The sequence below is a fragment of the Abramis brama genome (genome assembly GCF_963993115.1).
Source record: "Abramis brama genome assembly, chromosome: 10".
Lineage (NCBI taxonomy): Eukaryota > Metazoa > Chordata > Actinopteri > Cypriniformes > Leuciscidae > Abramis > Abramis brama.
Genome location: NC_139972.1, coordinates 16,649,421 through 16,665,844, shown reverse-complemented (window position 1 = coordinate 16,665,844; position 16,424 = coordinate 16,649,421). Strand labels below are relative to the sequence as shown.

At 40.9% G+C, this 16,424-nt stretch overlaps 1 protein-coding gene across 2 annotated transcripts in view; it reads right to left on the bottom strand.

Annotated features, from left to right (window-relative positions):
• The window catches only part of LOC311090714 (roundabout homolog 2), a 56,253-nt gene that overhangs the window by 24,446 nt on the left and 15,383 nt on the right, over nt 1–16,424 (bottom strand). For both annotated transcript variants that reach the window (XM_084126179.1, XM_084126180.1), the window contains exons 3-6: nt 9,176–9,333; nt 8,393–8,513; nt 8,157–8,295; nt 7,108–7,235 (exon numbers count right to left, since the gene is read on the bottom strand). In XM_084126179.1, coding sequence (XP_083982305.1) covers nt 7,108–7,235; nt 8,157–8,295; nt 8,393–8,513; nt 9,176–9,333 — 546 coding nt within the window. The remainder of the gene's footprint in view (nt 1–7,107; nt 7,236–8,156; nt 8,296–8,392; nt 8,514–9,175; nt 9,334–16,424) is intronic.

The following is a 16,424-nucleotide window of genomic DNA, read 5'->3' as shown; positions in this document are numbered from 1 at the left end:
ATCACTTTATATGATGAACAGGTTTCATTTAGGATTTTATTCTTTTATTTTATTTGTACATATTTGGAAAATAGAATCTCAAGCATTCTGAAGATGAACGAAAGTCTTATGGGTTTGGAATGAGAGTGATTATCTGATTATCCCTTTAAAAGCCACAGAATTAAAACCCGACATTTCCTGTTTTTAATACAGGGCACATTTGAGATGATCCAGTGAACGAGGATGCGTTTGACTCACGACTCATCCAGTAGGCATTTTGTTGTTGGGCTTGGTAAAAGCTCTCATGCACATGACCGCTCATCGTGTACACTTGTCTGATGAGTGTAAAAACAGCAGATGTGTGTGGTCAGTCGTAATCTTCAGCGTGTTAAGTCACTGATGCCGTGGCTTTGCTCCCTGGTATGTTGGGAAAATGTTAGGCTAGAAGGCAGCAAACATCTGCTGAGAGGATCAGAGAAGACAGCTTTCTCCTGACAGCCACAGGTCCTGTCAATCTCATACGAGCACAGGTGTGCTCATAATACCACACAGGAAACGAACGTTGACAGGCTGAATACATAACTATTGGGGCTTTCTCGCACCGGGTAGTTCTAGTAACTTAGTTCTAGGAACTAGCCACTTGGGTGGTTCCCTGAGAAATAAATGTTCCCGTAGGGTAATTGTTCTGGTTTCTTAATTAGTTTTTTATTTGTTTAACAGTCCCGTCTAATACGTTATTAGATAGAACTGTTATGCAAAGAAATTAGACAATATATGAAAAAGTATTAGCGTTTGCCATGTGGTTGATGCCCAGTCATGTTTGGTCCCCTCAAAAGCTGCTTTTACACCGTCAGGCCGAGCGATTCTCGTAACCGCTCTATTCCGGGCCAGCCGGTACGGTTACGGTTTCATTTTCCACAGTGGGGCTGATAATGGCCTCTCTTTTGGAATGTAATTCTCACATCAGTATCAATATATCGATACTTCAGTATCGATACGCCCATCCCCATCTTAGAACTAAAATCGTTTCCAGTTCCTGCGGTGCGAACACACCAAAAACCGGCTACTTCCACCATTAGTTCTAGAAACTATGAAAAGGTTCCTCTGGTGCGAAAGCCCCTTATGTTACTTAACTAAGTTCCTGAAAAGAAAATGGGACATATGGGACTGATGACCCGGTCCAAACTTAACACTCGCCAAGTGAGTAAAAACATTTCTGGAGAGTAAATGAAACGAGTTACTCAAAGTGGCTGGAGACTTTTGCATAATACTGCTACATAAAGCATTTGTAAATCTGTATGAATTATAGCCACATAAGTGGAATATTTTTTACGTTAATCCACAAAAAGAAAACGTGAAGAGTGAAATCCTGATATTTGTGACAGGTGCAGTTCTACTGAGAGAAGGATACTGGCTCATGTCATAAGTGAGCACTAAAACAGTGACACAAATCAACACAATGGGATTTTGCTCCTCATATTTTAGCTTTGGTGGATTAATGTAAGGAATATTCCACATACAGTAGTGTTTGTCACAAATATGCAAATTTTCTCATTTTACTCACCATTAACAGGAATGTCAAAAGTAATTTTGGATCTAAATATATAATTATGTTGTGTAACTGCTAGTAAAATTGATTATTTTAATGGCTTTTTTTTTCTTTTATTGATTTAGACAGTGAGAGAGAGGAAAGGATGAGGAAGAATGTGTGGGAACAGGATCAGTAAAAGTCACAAATCAAATTAACCCCAAAAGCATGGGTGCCACAAATGAAAGTGGTAAAGCATGTGGACTAATTAATACACAACGTTAAAAAAAAAAAAAAAATTGTACCTCTATTTTACACCATTTTTCAATAATCTGAGATCATGGCACATCGCCTAAATTCAGTCTCAAAATCCTTGCAGCTAAACTTGTAGAGAATGATGCAAGTTCGATATCCAGGTAATACTAGCTACTGATACAATGTTCTGTTTAAATGAATTATAGGTTGTTTTGAATAAAAGTGTCTGCCAAATACACGAAAATAAATGTGAAATTTGCTTAAAGCAATCACTTCAGTTATAAAATTTAGTAGTCTCTCTCTTTTTTAAAACGTTTGAATGTTCATGTTTCAGTTATATAAATGTTAAGCGGCTGCTTATTTTTTTGAGCTATAAAATCCCCATTAATCAAATGGCAGAATCATAGTAATGGCTTAAAATGTCTTTTTGAAGCATTCACACACACTATGCAAAGCAGTGGACATAAAACAGCCTGCCTTTGACACCTTGTGAGATGTGGCAGCGTGCAGTGAAGAGGAAGGAAAGGTTGGTAAGGATGAAATGATGAAGGGCAACAAAACATCAAGGCAAATGAGACAGAAAATTCACAAATGAAACATCAAGAAAATGGCCCTGAGTCAGAAAATGGAGAGAGAGAGAGAGAGAGGGAGGCAGTAAAAGGAGGCAGTAGGCAGGAGATGGAGGCTTGGTCTCATCTTAATTGAGACTGGCAAAATAACTGGAGGATGAATTGAATCAGGTCTGCTACAGCTGCTTCCCCAGGCTTGTGCCAGTTAGATTCCCATCCAGTTCTTTCTTGCTCAGTCCTTCTCTCTCTCATCTCTACACACACGCAAAACACACATTTTTCCACGTTCTATTAACACTGCCTCTGCACTCCGGCAGTTTGCTAAAGAACACCATCTCTCTATAACAGCTGTCATATACAGTAATCCACATGCTTTAACATAGGCTCCACATAGTTGCTCTGTTCCAAAACATAGTGATCCGCCTAAGTAGAAAATCCTGCCTTAATTTACTCACCCTGTGCTGTTCCAAACCTGTATGAGTTTCTATCTTCAGCAGAACACAGGAGAAGATATACATTTTGAAGAATGTTTCAGCTGTTTTTGTCCATACAATGAAACTCAAAGTTCATTTGAATTTTAGTGATTCCAATTCCGATTCTGCTTATCGATTCCGATTCTTATCGATTCCCAGTTTTGATTCCAATTAGGTAAAAAAAATAAGTAAAATATTTAGAAATCAAACATATTTATTCTGTCTTTTGCAAAACTTTTTGTTGCAGCTGACTACCATGAACAAAAATCAGCAAGAATGCTTACACAAGGAACTGTGTGACTGTTTACGAGGATATTTTCACATAACTTTGTGTGTATTTGTCCATTCAAGCGCAAGAAGATGCGAATGAGAAACTCAATTTAGTATTTGCGCACTATGGGCCCTATCTTGCACCCAGCGCAATTGACTTTGTACACTGACGCATGTATCATTCCTATTTTGCACCCGCGCAAAGCGCGCTTTTCCCTCCACAGAAGCACGTCGCTAAACTAGGGAATGAACTGAAATGAAAAAGGAGGCGTGTTCCGGCGCAAACGTTCCTTCATGCTATTTTGCAGGTTTAGAAAACAATTGCATACCTGCCAACCTTGCAAAAAATATTTGCGTACCGACGACGGGGGGGTTGATTGTATGGGCGGTTTGGACGACGACACACATGCATTATATAATTGCATTGCATATAATGTGTGCTGGTCAACTAGAAACCCCTAGAACACAGTAAAAAAAAAATATATAAAAAAAGATAAAAACATAGGAACATTGTGTACAATTAAGATAGGCTAATTAATTTATTTTCCAATATCCAAACATGATACTAAATAGCACAGGGGAAAGGGCTTCTATTTATGACGTGCTGTCTTTGCATTTGAACATTGCACATTTTAAACAGGACACGCATTAGCGGAATAAATGTTAGCCAATACAAACATATTTATAGAAAACAGTTGACAATGAATAGACAGGAGTCCAATAATAGGATAACGAATCACTTATTCTAAAAATAATATAAAGTATAAGTTCCGAATCCGACATAATGAGGGCTGTGTTAACAGTAAAACGTCCGTCATTTAACGAATTTTAAAAGCAGGGATGGATAATACTAAATGCTTTTTGACAAAAAAAATCAAAGCAAGAACAAAATTTAAACTTAGCCCGTCAATTTTCATTTTACAATGATCTTCTCTCTCTGTGTGCGCGCGTCGTGTTTGTGAGAGAGCTCGCGCAACACTGATACAACGGTACTTTTTAATCCATAAGTAACTAACGCGCTAGTTTTCATACAAAATAAATATGTAACATAATTAACACAATAACGTAACACATACGTTTCTCAACACTGAGAATGAATGAATAAATAAACGCCTGTTTCTCCAGACTCGCGCTTATCAGTAGGCTAATCCACAAATCACAGCACTTTCATAATCACTAACGTTAAGCCATAGCGATTTCAAGATTTATAGTTCAGCATTACTTGAGCATTTTATTATTTGCATGACTGAATGATGTCTTCCTCTTTTCTGAGTGACCATGAATAACTTAACGGAGTATTTTAAGATAATCCATGCGATCTGTGTGATCATCGAATTCACAAGATTAAGTTAACTCAACAATCAACTTTCCACATCGAGCCCAGGCCGTTTACCTTCAGAATCAGGAATCAGAAGTACCGTACTGTAGGCTACTGTCCTCGCTTATGAAATCAGTCAGACGTCGGCCGCGGGAGTGGAAGGGGGATCGAGCGGGATTCTTTATTGGTGTCGATTTTCAGTCTCTTTTTAATGATAGGCCTTACGCATCTGTCAATCATCCCCGCTTGCTATTTGGGGAATGAACCCAGCGCTATGATTGGACGAACTCTTCTTCTTTTGCTGTTGCTTGATTTGAGGACAGCGCGTGCACAGAGGCGTCACCAGGTTTTTGCGTAGTTTAGAGTGACAAATCGTACCAGCGTACTTTGAAGTCAAAATGCGTATCAGCTACGCAAAATGCGTACAGGTTGGCAGGTCTGCAATTGCGCCACTAACCAGGAAAAAATAGTTTAAAGTCAGTGGCGCGTTGCGCATGTTATTCATATGCTATTTTAAGGGCGCATGCTTGGCCATAATCAATGTAGCGTGTGCACAACGCGCATACACTTTGATTCTCTCATCTACACAGAAGCAGCAGTTTTCATTTTTGCAAATCATACATTATTATGATAGATAGATAGATAGATAGATAGATAGATAGATAGACAATTTATTATAAAAGCATACATCTAGCTTACACATTTACCCAAATTATCATACTCCTTTTTAACCGAAGTTAATTTGGGTGGGTTTCTCCATCCCCAACGTCCCTGATGAGAGCGTTGCTCTCCTTGGCTGTGAACCGCTCCTGGCGCGCGTCTGGCAAATCCGCCGTTATAATAGGAATCCGCTTTAGAACAAAGCGCGCCTGCTCTTAAAGGGAATGTGAGATGACGCTCTGATTGGTTTATTTCACGTTACGCCCAAACCACACCTATGAATAATGAAGCTACTTCAGACCAACCCATTTTAGATTTGCGCCTGGCGCAAGAGTCATTTATCCCGCTGGGAAAATAGCAACAGCGCCAAGACCCGCCCACAAAGTTACTTGCGCTTTGAGCTTTGACACTTGCGTTTCAGATCGTTAAAATAGGGCCCATTATGATAATTGTTTAATTGTGTGTGCAGCACAGAAAACAGAGCAAGAGTGCTGAATTGAGTTCTCTTCTCAGAGGAGGGTGTGTCTTCCAGGCAAATGGCATTCTGCTCCCAAAAGGTGTAAACTCTGAATGCAAATTCCCATTGTTAGCAAATGTTTCCAAGTGAAAGAAGTTTCTGTCTATATAAAGAAATGCAACAAGAGGCTCAAGGCGATTTGTAACTCAAATTAGCCCGTGATGCCGTGTGTATGCAAGACACTCCGCATCATGTATTTTATAATGTCAGGTTCACATCTTCTCTCTTTATTCCAGAGCATTTGATGTTTTGCATTTATTATCTTTGAACTGATTATGAAATTGGCATGATACATTTACCTGACATAATAAATTGTTACATTTGATTTTATTCCGACTGACTGACTCTGTTTTCCCAAGTAGATTAAACGGATGTGTATGTTACTGCAAGTTTTGCGTCAGATTAGTGATGACTAATATTTGGCACTAAATAATTCAAGTGTACGTGGTTCGCAAAGACAAGAAGTGAATTTCCATTTAGAACAGCAAAAATGCTGCTTGACCAATCTAAATTTGGGTGTGTCTTACCTCTGTTTTAATTTAATGTTACTTTAGATAAGTGTACGTGGAAAAACATGGCATGGCCAATGCAAAGCTATTATAAGAGGAGTAATGTTGGTCAACTTATATCTGTAATAGTGGCCATACCTCTGCCTGAAGTAAACGTTACTTTAATTTCAAGTGTATGCAATCACAGGGGCTATATCAAAGTATCTTTGATTGTGTAAGCGTGAATGCAACCAATCTTGGGTATATAGCCAAATACCTCTGTTTGGTGACCAAAACTAATGAGCTTGTGATAGTGAGACCCGCGTTAGGACCTCAGAGCGACATAGATTCCTAATATGAACGGGTAAAATATAAGTAAAGAGTTAAAAAGAATAATCAAACATGCGCTCACATTTAATGATGCTCGGATATCATTAAAACCTTTTTCATTTATGGAGTCAGATGAAATAATGAGGTAATACATATGAGAAAAAGTATTTAATTTAATCTTGTTGTGTTGCGTGAAAGGAAAGACAGTAACACGCAGAGACCTTCACCTGTTCTATCGGATGCCGCCATTGGACCGATTTAGACAGGCTTACAATGATCGATGTAGTACGTCCAAATTTCATTCATACTGAACACATTCATACTATATAGAATGTACTTTTTTATTGGTCATGAATTAAGTTATATACAGTATGCGATTTCAGACGCAGCACTGTGTTCATTATGACAAACGTTAATGTCAAAACTGGGCTTTACTGTCAGCTGCCTATGTAGGCAATGAGGCAGTTCACTAGGTAGAATAGAGCTAACATTTAAGCAGCAACAGAGGAGCTGATAAACTCTTCCATGTGACTTCACACAGATCAGACTGATTGCACCTGACAGGTTCAAATGGCTGCGGTGAGGTCTGTTTAATGCAGATGAGCAACACCATATGCATAAAGCTAGGAAAATCAGCTCACTTCTTTGTGACTCATATTTCATGTGCTCTGTGATGTGTCGACACACATGTAAAAGGCTGAGAATGCATGCACGTCTTACCATGGACCTGCAGCACGGCGGAGGCTTCGGTTTTGCCCACGCTGTTTTCGGTGACACACGTGTAAGTGCCCTCGTCTTCCGCTCTGACCCTCATCAGATGAAGGCTGTTGTCACCACGGATCTCAAATCTATTCAGCCGAGAGGGTGAAAAGAGACAATGGTTGTCCGTGAGGAGAGTAAATTGAACAGTCATCACACCTTTCTGCTACACCATGTCTACATCCTTCCACTCTCTGAGAGGACATTTCTGTGTAATTCTACCATATATACCATATATCTCATAGTATGAGATGATGAGATAACCCTTATCACCCCCATCTGCTGCCGACAAATTATTACCACAAACATTTTTAACTTAAAGGGTTGGTTAATACAAGGATATTATTTTAATATAATTCCAATTGTGTTTGACTGAAAGAAGAAAGTCACATACACCCAGGATGGCTTGAGGGAGAGTAAATTATGGGATCATTTAAATTTTTGGGTGAATTAACCCTTTAATGTTGATTATATAATTTTCAGTTAAATATATGTAAATAGAATTATCATATTGCATATTGCAAATAACATTATTTATCAAGTTATCACATATCTCATTTTTCTTCAATGTTTTGCAGCCCCACTTTATATGTGAATAAAAGCCTAAATTAAATCTGTTCATCATATAAACATCAATCAGCGCACATACATACAGTAGAGCTCATCAAATATGGTAAATGGAAGCTCAATCATACTGTCTGACAATGTCTTTATGAACTTATGAGCTTCATTAAGTTTTAGTGGAATGGACTTTCAATGGGAGTGACAGAAATCTCTCAGGTTTTATAAAAAATATGTTCATTTGTAAGGGTTTGGAATGACAAGCGGGTAAGTAAATATCCCTTAAATGTTTTGTTTTATGTTGCTGTATAATGCAATAAAACATTTCTTTTCGGATGTTGTATGTATATAAGGTTCCATCCCATTTTAATATTTATTGAGCTTTCTCCTTCTCTAACTGAACTATAACGGAAAAAAAGCATCACAAATGTTTGTAAGCAGAGTCTTGCCTCCCCCGTGGTAGTTCTCCCTCGTCTCTGTTCCAGCGGACAGTCGGAGCCGGGTCTCCATGAACCTCGCACAAGAAGTCAACAGTCTCCTCAGCCAAAACGATCTGATTCACAGGTCTGCGGATGAAAACTGGCCTCTCTGCTCCCACAATCACACAGACAAATCACACTGTGCTTATTTTCACCCTTTTGTCAAACAAACAACAACAAAAAACTAGCCAGGAAATTGAACTTACCAAAAACAACGAGTTCGGCTGGATCACTGTCTCTCTCGCCCACCATATTGGTGCCCACACACACATACATGCCTGCGTCACTTTTCCGGGTGTGAGAAATCATCAGCTTACCACCACGCATCTGAAGAAAAAATAAATAAAAATAATAACATCTAAATCGCCATATCATCATTTAACTTTGACAAATATGTACATAACATAAAGACTTATTTCAGAAGCCTAATAAAAGCCTGGCTTTATTTTAAATGGTCACATGACCAAACTGTTTATTTCAGTAACCAGCAATGTTATTTTAGTATTATTTCTATACTATTATATATGTTGAATTATCTTTTCTTTTTATATTTTCATTTTAAATTTAGTTTAAGATTTAGCCTTTGACATTTGTAAAAAAAAAATGTTTACTTTTAATTTAGTTTTATTTTAGTTTTAGTAATTTTAGTACTAATTTAACGTATTCATTTCAATTAGTTGCCAAAGCAACACTTCAATTTTTTTCATTTCTAAGTTTTTAATCTTCAATTTATATTTTATTTTATTTTTAGTTAACGACACTACTAACCAGCACAACATAAGCATAAAAAATAGCTAAAATGCACCTTTCTTTTACACACACTCTCAAACTCACGAGTGATGTCATTTGTTGGTGGAGAACAGGACGTGACTAAGTACACTGATTTATGTTCCAATCGATGCTGGTTGCAGAGTAGAGTGATGTCACTGCTACACTACAACCTAATCATCACTCCTGTGCCAACATTGCACTTTCTGCTATTAACTCACAGAGATCCTGCCGTCCTTGTCATTGACACGAACATTGTTCCTCTTCCAGGAAACAGTGGGCTCGGGGTGACCCCTGGGAGGAACGCACTCCAGTACAGCAGGCTCTCCGGCTGCCACCACCACGTCATTGGGAGGCTGGCGGAAATCATCCCTGAGAACTAAGGGAGATTGAGACAAGTGTTAGCTCTATGTTGAGTTGTTTTTGATTTTGTTTGTGCTCCCCTGTGTGAGGTGTTTTTTCATGGATATTCATTGAGGAACTTGGGAACTATGAGTCAGAGATGAATGAGTCGTCTTCGCTTTTTTTTCCAGCTCCTGTCCTCAAATCTCCTGTGCTTCTTCCTGCATGTAATGCCTTGGCTTTCTCATCTTATCAATTATAAAGTGTTTTCATGACAACACATTCACATTAAAATACAGCTGAATAATTGACCAAAGAAAAAAAGAGACATTACATGACTGGGGGTCTGTTCCAAAACCTAGTGAGCTGCCTAATATTTACACTACCATTTAAACATTTGGGTTGAGTAATTATAAAAAAAATGAATTCATTAAATTGATCAAAGGTGAACGTAAATACATTTATAATGTTAAAAAAGATTTCCATTTCGAATTAATGATGTCCTTTTGAACTTTCTACTCCTCAAAGAATCCTGAAAAATGGATCACGGTTTCCTAAAAAACATAAAGCAGCCAGCTGTTCCCTTTCAGTCGAGAACGTCAGACGTAGTCGACGTCGACTGAATGGGATCACGCTAGGGAGCCTATCTTCTTCGAGCATGCTTGAACGAGCCAATGCGCGCAATGGCGATGTGAATTCGCATCACGCGCTCCGCCCCGCGAGATGGGTATAAATATGGAAGCGAATGCATACACCATCTGTCTTTCGCTTCGGAGCCGATCGTTCTCTGACGGAATCTCTTTAGAGTGTTGTTTTCTACAATGTGTCGGTGCTTCTTCAGGAAGTCTCTCCCTGGCTGGTGTTTCTACAGCGCGAGCAGCGGTGGTCGCAAGCTCTTTGATCACTCAACTGCTGTTCTAACAGCATCACATTTCTGTTTGTGTTTGTTTGTCTGACGGCCGGTTGAGGGCGAGAAGAGTGATTACTTCACTGGCACAGGCTGCACCATCCCTGTCAGTGTTGCAGCGATCATTCCCCTGGGAGCTCCGGCACTGGTGAGAGGTTTCTCACTTCCTGAAAGAGCAACACGGGTGCGTTTGCGTCTTTTTCAACATGTCATTCCGCCCGTGTGTTTCTGGATGTGGTCGTTCCCTGTCCCCTTCTGACGGTCACGATTGCTTTTGTGGACGGTTCATGTTCCCATTGCGGGAATATGACTGTCTCGGTGTTGGGATCGAGACTCGCCTTCGTCTGTGAAGGTGCAGTCCCCATTACCACGCCCCACCCTAGGGTGCCGTGTGGGATGGGTGATCGGAAATCAGTGATGGAGTTTCCGCCCGGTAACCATTCCCTGTGGGCTCCTCATTCCTCCATCACACCGATACCGGTGGAGCCCCCTGCTGAGAGTACTAGTCTCTCTGTAATGGACTGACTAGATGTCTCACTCACGGCTCCCCCAGAGGACAGGATGCCGATCGCAGCATTGGAGGGTGAGCTGACCTTTGGAGATGATGACTCGGCTGCGTTATCCCCTTCGGGGAGTGTAACGTTGCCCGAGCCAGATCCTCAGCTGTCAGCTATGCTGAAACAGGCCGCCGAGGCTGTCGGGCTCGAGTGGAACCCTCCACCGTGTCCCGCTCAGTCTCGGTTGGATGATTGGTATCTCGGGGCGGGCCGTGCTGGTTCTCAGCCCGCCGCCCCAGTGCCCTTCTTTCCTGAAGTGCATGGAGAGCTTGCTAGATTGTGGATGGCACCTTTTACTGCCGGAAGCGACCTGGAGGGTTCTTCCCCCCTCACTACCCTTGACGGAGGAGCGAGGCTATTACCCCAGTCGAGCGGTCTGTCGCGGCGCACCTGTGCCCGGCGGCCGCTGCGGACTGGGTGGGAGATCCTCGTTTCCCCCCTCAGGCCTGTGGTCGCTCGTCTGTTCTTACGGATAGGAATCACCCCAGCAAAACTCTCAGCCTGTGGTCAGACCCTTCGTTTCTCTGGGCCGGAGTGCCCCTAGAACAAGTGTCCAGACATGCTGTGGTCTCCACAGATGCCTCCAACGTTCGACGGGCATGCAGTAGCGGGGATCTGGACGGGCCCCCAACTGCATTGGCACATCAACTGCCTCGAGTTGTTTGCAGCGCACCTTGCCTTGAGACGCCTCAAAACATACTGCTCGGCAAGCATGTACTGGTCCGTACAGACAACACTGCAGCCGCTGCGTACATCAACCATCAAGGTGGACTACACTCCCGTCGCATGTCGCAACTCGCCCGTCACCTCCTCCTATGGAGTCAGAAGCATCTGAGGTCACTTTGTGCCACTCATATCTCCGGCCTGCTCAATCGTGCTGCCGATGCGCTCTCACGACAGCTTGTGGTCAGAGGAGAGTGGAGACTCCATCCCCAGACGGTCCAGCTGATCTGGGACCACTTCGGGGCCGCACAGATAGATCTGTTTGCCTCTCCGGACTCGTCCCATTGCCAGTTGTTCTATTCTCTGACCAAGGGGACCCTCGGCACGGACGCGCTGGCACACAGCTGGCCTCAGGGCCTCCGCAAGTATGCGTTTCCCCCAGTGAGTCTTCTTGCACAGACACTGTGCATAGTCAGGGAGGAAGAGGAGCAGGTCTTGCTAGTCGCCCCTTATTGGCCCGACCGGTCCTGGTTCCCCATACTCATACTCCTCTTGACAGCCCCTCCCTGGCCCATCCCTCTGAGGGAGGACCTCCTCTCTCAGGGACGGGGCACCATATGGCACCTGCGTCCAGACCTCTAGAAACTCCATGTCTGGTCCCTGGACGGGACGCAGAGGTTCTAGGTGATCTACCACAGTCAGTCGTAGACACCATCACTTCCCCTCGTGGACCTTACGCCCTAAAGTGGAACCTATTCGTTGAATGGTGTTCTTCTCATTGAGAAGACCCCCGAAATTGCTCGATCCGCGCCGTGCTTTCTTTCCTGCAAGAGGGGTTGGAGCGTGGGCTGTCTCCCTCCACCCTCAAAGTATATGTTGCCTCTATTGCCGCACATCACGATGCAGTAGATGGGAGATCCGTTGGAAAGCATGACCTGATCGTCAGGTTCCTGAGGGGTGCGAGGAGATTAAATCCCCCTCGTCCCCCCTCTATACCCTCTTGGGACTTGTCTCTGGTGTTAACTGCACTGCAGAGACCTCCCTTTGAGCCACTGCGGGCAGTTGAGTTAAAAGTTCTGTCTTTGAAAACAGTTCTCCTGCTCGCTTTGGCCTCCATCAAGAGGGTAGGGGACCTGCATGCATTTTCGGTTGACGAATCGTGCCTGGAGTTCGGGCCGGCTAACTCTCATGTTGTACTGAGACCCCGGCCTGGATATGTGCCCAAGGTTCCTACCACTCCCTTTCGGGACCAAGTGGTGAACCTGCAAGCGCTGCCCCCGGAGGAGGCAGACCCAGCCCTGGCTTTTCTCTGTCCAGTCCGTTCTCTACGGATATACTGTATGTTGACAGAACGCAAAGCCTCAGGACCTCAGATCAGCACTTCATCTGTTATGGAGGCCAGCAGAAGGGAAAGGCTGTCTCTGCGAAAAACAGATGGTATATGCATCCGCTTCCGTATTTGTACCCGTCTCGCGGGGCGGAGCAAGTGATGCAAATTCACGTCGCCATTGCGCACATTGGCTTGTTCAAGCATGCTCGAAGAAGATAGGCTCCCTAGCGTGATCCCATTCAGTCGACTACATCCTCCGTTCCCTCCTTCAGGGAACGGTGGGTTGCATACGCAACCAGGACATTTTTAACACTGATAATAGTAATAAATGTTTCTTGAGCAGCAAATCAGCATATTAGAATGATTTCTGAGGGATAATATGACACTGAAGACTGGAATAATGGCTGCTGAAAATGGAATTGTAATTATAATTCACAATATTAATGTTTTTACTCATTGTAAAAACACTGATAATCTTACTGACCCCAAACTTTTGAACGTGCATAAGCAAGAACCGTATAAGTGACCAATATGGAGTGCTCTAAATAGGCAGCAACTCTGTGTGCCACACAAATAGTGCTCTGCATGAGAGATTCGACACAGAATTGATGTCAATAGAGTATGGCATTAGCTTGTTGCTAATCTAACAACACAATTCAGAAATAAGCATACAATACATAGAACCCACATTTACTGTATTTGGCAAAATTATGCTTTTTTCTTTAGTAAAGAAGTAAAGCTACACTAAAACCAACATTTAACTCGCGTTTACTCAGAACTGTTTACAAGAGAGTTTGGCATTAGCATGTTTGCTAACCAAACAATCAGTTTGTCAGACTGCCTTGCTGCAAATGTTATGTAGCAGCTGGACCTATCAGAAACACAATTATTAATTATATTTAATGAATTATCCAACAGACAGACCCCTCGCCCAACAACAAAACTAGGTGCCAAGATGTCTGTGACAACTCCCAAAGGCAGAACAGGCCCCTGGTTACCATGGCAACAAAGACAAACCAGCACAGATAAGACAGTTTACCAACCAAAGGAATGTAGAGAGAGTCCACTCTCAATGGCATTCCCTATTAAAACAGACACATGTGGCTCATAAAAAAGGACTTTCCATTAATTCATAGACAAACCTCTCTATGAATGAACAAGCATATTCCCAGTATATTGTGTGTATTATCACTGTCTTTAGTATTGTATATGGTTTTATGCATGCCTTATGATATAACTATTAGATAATGTAACCATATTGTTATCATGCTTCATATAAAAAATCCTTGTTTAGTTTTCTTACCCATTGGTGTATATCACCTCCTCATAATGTGCATTGTATGCTTGATATTTTAACTCTTTCCCCGCCATTGATTTTATGAGAAAACACTTTCCTGCCATTGATGCGTTTTTACGGCTTTCCATGTTATCATTGTTATAAAGTAGGGGGTGTTATTACGCATCTCCTGAACGAGTACAGTATCTCCTGATCAAAACATAGGCAAAAAAGAAGCAGAAACGTGCGATCACATATGCAAGCAGATGCATATGAAAAATAATCCGATTATCAACAATAAACAGCATTTAAATCAGAACGGCCTAATGTTATTGAGTGAAATGTTGACCCAGGAAGTGGTCAGGACTGTGCAAGCTTTGGGGGTTTTGATGGACTCGATCTACTCCATCTATGTTTTGATCATCATGCTGAATCTGATCCAGATGTAGTCTTTGACAAAAACAAAATTTTCTCAGCTTTTTGCTCAAAATGTTGCTTTTTTTAATGAAACTTACCCACATTCAAGTGTTGATTAAAAAAAAAGAATGCATGAAGCTAAATAAAACAGATTTGTTTAAAAGCAGAGGGTCTGTTCTTTCTTTTGATATACTGCATGTTCAGATATTCATACAACAAAATATTCTGGGGGCCATGAACTTTTTTGAAAATGACCAAAAATGCTGGCGGTGGCTGGCAACTTTATAAAAAATAATAAAAATAAAATAAAAAAATTTGGCAGGGAAAGAGTTAATAGGGTTGCAAAGGGGCTGAACATTTCTGGTAAATTTCTGAAAATGTCCAAATAATCCTGAAAAGTTTCCAAAAATTCTGGAAACTTTGCAACCCTCTATATTAATCAGAGTATAAAGGGACACAAAACTGCCAGCTCACTCGGATCATGCACATAAATAACAAAGAAACTTTTTCTGCTTGAAATGACACCCTCTTCATTGGTCAAGCCAAACTCAGGAGGTGTAACCTTGCAGAAGTTAAAAGGGCCTCTATACCAGTGACCCCCTCTTTTCTCATTGCTGCTCTTGTGGAAAAGACTGGAGACGTCAAGCCATGTTGCAACTTTCTGTCAGGGAGAGAGAAATCTCCCAATAACAATTCCTCACTCAACCCAGATGAACCAGACTGAAACTTCACCTACCATCAAACTTCTAACTATCAAGACTTTCTTCTGAGACTGCATATCTGGACACTCGTTCAACTCGTTCTGAGTAGTACTGTACAAAAAGTTACTTTTCTGTGGCCAAGAAAAAAAGCTTCCTGAAATTTGTTAGACGATTAATACTGAGTGTTTGCTGGATGAACAGGTTAATTGAATGTAATATTAATTCTATGTCAAAATATTTATAATTAATAAAAATGTGTAATAATTAATTACTCATATGCCCCTTTTGAGCTAATTTACAATCTCCTAATAAGCATACAACTATGTAGCACAATCAAATAATTAGTAAAAGTGTTCCTTTTCTAAATAGTCTAAACTATTATTTATTGAATGAATTATATTTCTTGCACTTTGTCTGCCATCTTGGATTTGTTTCTCAACTAACTTTGCCCCACAGCATTCTGGTTTGTCTTTCTGTACAAACTAGTGTGATGTTGCCTTAGAATTCAGCTAACACAAGGTATCTTAAGGTGCATTCAAGTCATGCTGAAAGATTTACAAGTTCAATGCACATAGACACTATGGATTTTCTTTCTTTTTTTCTTGAGTTTGGAAGCACGTCAGTGAGAAACATGGTGGAAGCAATAGATGCAGCATCTGTAGATGATGGTAAATTTGTTGAATTGAATGAATTTCTTTTTTCATTTAAAAATAAAATTATCTAAGTTGTATATACAAAATATGATAGTATAATTCAATTACTATATAATATAACAATTCAGTTTACAGCACCTTAAATTGAATGAAAACAGAGCAAAAACACACCTGATGTGCATTCTTGCTGTATTATTGAGCAAAAAGGTAACCTGTAGGGGTGTGACGATACACTTAGCTCACGAGAAGAGACGATACACGATATAGGGTTCACAAGAATACGACGAGTATATTACATTATTTTTTATATATTTTAACTCTATTTTTAAGAAACGTTTAATGACTAACTATATGACTGGAAAAATAGTATTTTATTCGACTGAATGACACAAAATGCAAAACAATGCAGGTGCATTTTGAAATGTATAAACTAACCTAGCGCTGTCACAAATGATTATTTTGGTAATTGAGTAATCGGTCAATTATTTTGACGATTAATCTGGTAATCTGATATTTTTTGTGGTCATAAAACTAGACATAAAAAACAGCCTTTAAAATGATTTAAAATACATATCTAATAACAATGAGGCAATAATAATTGATTCAAATAAAGTAAAGCAAATA